This window comes from Athene cunicularia (genome assembly GCF_003259725.1).
Source record: "Athene cunicularia isolate RWA chromosome 26 unlocalized genomic scaffold, athCun1 chr26_part2, whole genome shotgun sequence".
NCBI classification, from domain to species: domain Eukaryota; kingdom Metazoa; phylum Chordata; class Aves; order Strigiformes; family Strigidae; genus Athene; species Athene cunicularia.
In genome coordinates, this window is record NW_020799137.1 from 121,889 (window position 1) to 128,265 (window position 6,377).

Consider the following 6,377-nt stretch of genomic DNA (forward strand, 5'->3'; position numbering starts at 1 on the left):
ACAATTGTTCAGTACAACAGATTTAATCTGAACACACACAACTGATACAGCCTCTCTCGGGCAGTCTGTGAACTCACTGCACTCATGTGAGGGAGAATGAAAGCCCTGGCCTAGGGTGCAGAGCAATGACAGGGAGGGACCTGCAATGTAGAGCAGCACCTGACCCTTCCCAGGCACGTCCCAGCACCATCTTAGTCCAGACCACACTGAATTTAAACCACGCTGCGCCATGTTCCGTGATGCAAATGTACATACAGGTACTACTCAAGTGAAATACTGAACAACAAGTTGTAACCAAAACTTTAATCCCAAGGATCTCACAAAAGACATTTTACAAGTGACATGAAAATTCTTGTACAGTAAAGAAATGTTTAATTCCTAACTTTTACAATGTACCATTACACACTCAACCCACCCACTCCAGCTGTCAGTTCTGCTGTGTATTTGGTCTATTCAGAGGTTCTGGAATAGATGGTCACCAACAATCACCTATTTAATTAGTACTCTAGTCACATGAAGTACAAAATTAACTGACCACACGGCTAAAAATTTATATTCCATGTAATATAAAGTAGCTCGGTTCCAGGTAATGGAAGTCAGAACTAGAGCTCGGGATGCCACTGCAGCTCAGCCATTCCCTTTCCCAGGCCACCCTCGGCGTTCCTGGCTGTTTCTGCACCCCACTCGGCACAGACCGACGCTTCCACAGTGACCACGTCCCCACTGCACAGAGTCCCAGCAAAACAGAGCCCAGCGGGTCAAGACCAGACGCACTCTTCTACCTAAGCAAGACAAACTGCTTCCCATTCAACACAAACAAACAACCGTGCGTAACGGTACATTGTGAAGTGATTAATATTACAAATCATATGATCTGCTCAGAACCATATACAGATTCACATCTTTACATTTGCCACCTGTTACAAGATACAAGGAACAAAGCAAGTTCAACAGCTAAAACATTTTAAAAATGCACCAAGCTTTATGAAGTTTCAAAACAAAACAATGTTCTGTACATACTCCTCCTGTCCTCAGATCTAATGAGTTCCTGTACACAGCTCCTGCTCACAGTCTTATTTCCTCTCATTTGACCTGGAGCGACTGAAGAAGAAGAGACACATTAGTATCCAGAGGCCAAGAGCAGATTTTACCTTAAATCCCCCCAACCCCAATGACATTAAGTAGATGATATTTCAGCATTTTAAGAATACTGCTCATTTAAGAAAACTTGAGTATTGAATTTAAGGTGAAGAACCTTGTAGGACACTACAGATTCTCCACCACAACTCTCTTCAATATTATCAAACCACGGCAACGATCATCTCTACAGATTTACTCAAACTGCTAACCATGGCAAGACTCATCCTACCTGCGAGACCTGGAGAAGGAACGAGAAGGCTTGTGATTCCTCTCCCGTGAGAGTGATCTCTCTCTTCTTCTGTCTCTGGAGAGGGACCTGTTAAAGACAACAATGTAAGATGATTGCAGCATCAAATCAAATCTGAATGAGGTGAACCATGCGATCTGAAGAGCTTCCCTTCAGCACCTTAAGGTTTTTAACTATTCAAGCAGGAGAAACCTGATAAAGATCATATTAGTCTTTCCTTCAGGTAAGAATAATCAGCTTGAGCCGTACAACACAGCTTAAGTCATGCTGTAAACAGGCAACCGCAGTTTAAACTGGTGCCTCGGCTAACCTGGCGTGTCCATGTGGACTTACACATCCCTCACAGCAGCGCAGCCTCCTGTGCTGCAGGAACAAAAATCGCACATGAACTCTGGAGGCTTCAAAGCTCCCAACACAAACTGCATCACCATCACCTAACGCTCTGCAGTACGGAACAGCAGAACATGCTCATGATGTTTTTTCATCCCATGTTGTGGCTCTTGGGATCTGGAGGAAAGTAGCATGTGAACACAGAAACTTTTAAAGAAAAATTGGCAGGAACCTTGGACAGCTGCAGAACAGAAAAACTAGTTACTGCCATTCTTAGTATCCTTTAACTGCTAACCCTGGAATCTCAAACAGCTGTGTAAATTATTAACTCCAGGCAAGCAACAGGACAGCAGTAAGCCTCTTTCTCCCTTTTACCAAGTTACAACACCTCCCCGGGACTCCACACAGCCCAAACGTCACACTGCTTTGGTTTGTTTCTTTTCAAACCTCCCCAAGAGAACAGCCCATGCTGTCACAAACTGCTGCGTACCTGCTGCGGCTGCGAGAAAAGCTTCTCCTTCGTGGTGATCTAGAACCAGAAAAAGAAATGTGAGGCTTTTTATCAATTCTTTTAGCATTAATGTGGGTGAGGCATTTCCCAACTTGTCAAACTCACTGTTGGGCCCAGGGAACGTGCCAAGAATAACTGGCATCCATCATCCAATAAAAGGCATGGAAAGATTAGGCAGTAAAACAAAGCTCAGTGTGAACAGCACGTTTCCAACCACGAATTCACTTTAACTAAGAATGCTTCAAAGCAGACTTGTCCAAAGCAACACTTTCCATTTCAACTAAATACACTGCCCAGAACACCACACCAAAGTCCCACAAGTGGTTCCAATAAAAAAAAAAAAATTAAAAAAAAGCACAGACCAAATGTTTTGGAACCCATGCAAGCCAAAAAGGTCCATAACAAGACATAAGAGATACCAAGTGGAAAAAAAGTGAAAATGCGCTCAGTGTAAATATTGATAATGCCATTAAGTGCTACATTAGAACTGCATATCTGTGATTGTCATTTTTAATGCCATAGAGTGTGTTTAGACTATTTTCTTAAAAAAATAAAAAATAAAAAAAATAACCTTAGCTCGGCCCAGTTCATCCCAAAAAGTAATTGTTTTAAGTTTTGAAAACTGTTAGTAAAACCATTTAAAGGTGATAGGATTTTTCTGGCAAGGAAAAGCTAAGTTTGTTAGAGCTTTATTAAAAATTTAGTTTGGCATCTCACATGCAAATATACTGGTTTTTACGTTATTCACAGTGTAAGAGCTTCCGTATCACCCTTAAAAGTTTTCTCAAGCAACATATGTACGTTACCACTCAATTATGCACAGCCAGCCTTTGATTGAGAAAAGTAATTACTTATAAGCCGCTTACTCCTTATTTTAACCAGCAGTAAACTGTATAAGCAGGAAAAACTTACTAGTTTTTGGTTTCAACAAGCTAGAAATGGTGAGGTGAGGCTGCCGGACTGACTGCCAAGAAGAATTTGCTGAAAAGGTTTTGCCAGATGTTGCGTTGTATTTAGTTGGTTGGCGAAGGGGGTGTTGTGGATTTTTCCTGCTTTTTTGTTAGCCGAAGGCTGCTGCTGTAGTTGTTGTGAAGACATTTGGTAAATAAACAGCTGAGCTGATTGGCCGGGAATGTGTGGGCGGTCGAGGTGGCTGCTGCCGATTTGGTTAAGGTTGGAGAGAAGGCTGAGAGAAAACAGCATGCTCGGGAACCAAAGGGCGGTGCAACCTGACGACTGGCCATGCCTGGGTCATGTGAAACGACACCAGCCAAGCTGCATGGGGCGCGCTGGTCACATGACGCTGAAAGGGCTAGTTGACTGGCTAATGCAGACTCAGAGGGTGGTGAGAAGAGACATGATGGTGACTCTGTAACGGGTTCATTTTTATTAATAGATGGACCAAAAAGCATAAAAAAAATGAAAAACAAGCCATCAGTACAACCATCTATTAGCTAACAAATACTCCTAATGTGTTATTTTTCAACAGCAAAAGGGTAAGCTTGAAACCCTGACTTGTGAGGACTTCACTCACCTGCAACAGGTAAATTCAGTCCTGCAAAAACCACGTTGCAGATTTAAACCGCCAGACAAGCTAGTCTGGGTCCAAGAACGTGCCAGTTACCAAAAATCCTGCTATATTTTAGAGCTGGGTTTGCAAACCTCAAGTGACAGGATCGTCACACGATGGTTTAATTCCAAACTACCGCTAAAGTGTAAAGATTCTAGATGTTTAGAGCAACTGTTACTTGATCTATTATTAAACAGCTGCCTGCTTGGAAAGTATTTCAATTGTGCAAACAAAGCGGAGAAACACATCTGTATGGAAATGCTAAGCTGCTGTATGTCATGTTTTGCCATTATGGAATAAAGGAAAGGAACAGCCTAAGTTGAAGTATGGGGAAGAAAGGGAAAGTGTGACTAGAAGATGAGCAGATTTTAGGAGGAACGAGGGTAGGTCCAGGATAGAGGGCACTGACTACCAACTTGCACAGTGACCTAAGGACAAAAGCCAACATTCAACACAACTTAAGTTCACCTCGATTTTGTGGGGGTTTGTTTTTTCCTTTTTTTTAGCATTTGCCATCTCCAAATTGTGATCAGATAGATGAACGTTATCCATCAACATGCTTTTAAAAAGCCTGCTTCTAGGATGCTAAGTGGTAACAGTGCCAACAGCTCTATGAGTGTACTTTGACCTAGGGTACCTGCGACGAGGAGGAGGACTTCTTCTGCGATAGTCATCTCGAGGACGCCTGCCCCAGGATGGAGGTGGCCCACGGTTCCGACTCCGTTTCTCACCATTGGAGAGCTCCACTCTGACACGACACCCACAGAGGGTTCTGGGAAAAGAGATTGAAATTAGTTAGCGTTTCCAGGGACAAGCCTGCGTGCACAAGAAACCCTAGGAAATTGTTAGTGAAAAGAGGCAACAAGAGGAGAAAAACAACATTCTGGCTATACACATTGAAGTACACAGTATTCAGTCTACAAAAGCAGACTCCAGGCATGACAGACAAAAGGTTCAGCTGCTTCTGAAAGCTCGCCATGCTATGAAAGCAGGCAGAGAAGGAACCAAGAGTGTCTCCCTCCTCTTTATAGTAGCACTACCTTGAATTTAACCAATACAGACCAAAGGGTCAAAGTCATGACTAACTTGGGAGTCTAACCCCAAAATGTAAAATTAACTGTCCCAGTGCTATTCTTGCACTATTAAGGCCTTATATCACTATACAAATAAGTAGTACATGACAAACGTATCAAGTCCCTGGTTTTGCCAGTTGAAGCTTCCCAATTTAAATTGTACCACTACCCACAATTTCTCTTGTGTTCACCAGGCAAGCCAAACACATAAGCAGCACATTTTACCTTCCATCTAGTTCTCTTACTGCATCAGCTGCATCTCGTGGATCTTCAAATTCCACAAAGGCAAAACCAGGAGGATTTCTTGCCACCCATACGCTGCGCAGTGGTCCGTAGTAGCCAAAAGCTCGCTCTAATTCAGTTTTGTTGCCATTGTTTCCAAGGTTACCCACATAAACCTTGCAGTCCAGCGGACAAGAGTCGCGATGCATTGCTAGGACAAAAAAAAGCTCATGTATACTTAACAGACAGCAAGTGTTTCTTTATTTACAAAGGAAGCAATTCTGTTGGTTGCTTTTCCCAGAAGCGACAGCAGTGATATGATCTGACATGATAAACATTTACCTGTGTGGAAAGGGCGGGGGGAAGAGTATGTTTTAAAACCGAACAGAAAAGTCATCTACTATCTCGCAACCGTAATTAAAATTCAACATTTTAGGGAATTTCGTTTACTTTTAAGGCCCGCAACTTTCCGTGGGGCTGTTTCTCTGCGCCCCTCTGCCCCTGGGCTGCAGCGGGGACCAGGCCTGCAGGGGGAGCGCTGCGCCGGAGCAGGGCTCCATTGTTCTCGGAGAGACACTCGGGGGAAAGTGCACAGGCCGGGGGGAAAATCAGCGCCACCTCCGGCGGAGACCACGCCGGGAGCGCTCGGGGAATCCCTCCAGAGCGTTTCCTCAGCGCTGCATACGCGGCGTGAGGAACCGGCGCTCCCCTCGAGCGGCGGAAAAGACGCCGCACCACCCCCTGCCCAGCCGCACCTCGCCTCACTGACCACAGCCGCAGAGAAACGGCGGCGAACGGGCTCTTTAAGGCAACCCGTAGCCTACCCGCCTTCTCCCCGCCCGGCTTTCCTCAGCGCAGCGGCAGCCGCCGCCCGCGGCCTAGCTTTACAAAATGGCGGCTGCTCTTTGTTTGCCGCCACCGGGCCCCGCCGCTTCCATCCGCCCTGCCGAGGACCGAGACCGCGGGTGCCGCCTCCCCCCCGCCTTCCGAGGTGAAGATCCTCACCGATGCTAAGAGGGAGGGCGCGCGAAGGGAGCCCGCGCTAAATTCGTAGCCGACTCGACCCTCAACGAGACTCCCGCTCCGCTTTTCTTCACTGGACAAAATGGCGGCGGAGACCTACCCCGCCCGCCCTTATATACTAACAGTCCGCTACCACGTGACGCCACCCAGCAGCAAACCAGAGGGCGCCGTTCCGCTGATTGACAGCTCGCCTCATCCCGCCGCCTCCGCGCGGCCCAAACGGCGGCGGGCGGGGCCGGCTCCTCCCCCGGCAGCGGCGGG

General features: G+C 46.1%; 1 protein-coding gene across 1 annotated transcript; it reads right to left on the reverse strand.

Annotated features, from left to right (window-relative positions):
- Positions 1–274: 274 nt before the first annotated feature.
- On the reverse strand, positions 275–6,202 carry SRSF3 (serine and arginine rich splicing factor 3). Its single transcript, XM_026864486.1, has 6 exons — positions 6,099–6,202; positions 5,097–5,304; positions 4,436–4,570; positions 2,208–2,246; positions 1,370–1,456; positions 275–1,101 (listed from the first exon to the last, which is right to left on the reverse strand). Exons 2-6 carry the CDS (start codon positions 5,300–5,302, stop codon positions 1,074–1,076), a joined length of 495 nt encoding a protein of 164 aa, XP_026720287.1. The 5' UTR covers positions 5,303–5,304; positions 6,099–6,202; the 3' UTR covers positions 275–1,073.
- Between the last annotated feature and the right edge of the window lie 175 nt (positions 6,203–6,377).

Excerpts from the sequence above, each read along its gene's own strand:
- SRSF3 (XM_026864486.1), bottom strand. The coding sequence starts at position 5,302 with ATGCATCGCGACTCTTGTCCGCTGGACTGCAAGGTTTATGTGGGTAAC. Across the intron at positions 1,457-2,207 it reads TTTTCTCGCAGCCGCAGCAG|GTCCCTCTCCAGAGACAGAA; the intron begins GTACGCAGCAGT and ends TGTCTTTAACAG. Across the intron at positions 1,102-1,369 it reads TCCTTCTCCAGGTCTCGCAG|TCGCTCCAGGTCAAATGAGA; the intron begins GTAGGATGAGTC and ends CTTCTTCTTCAG.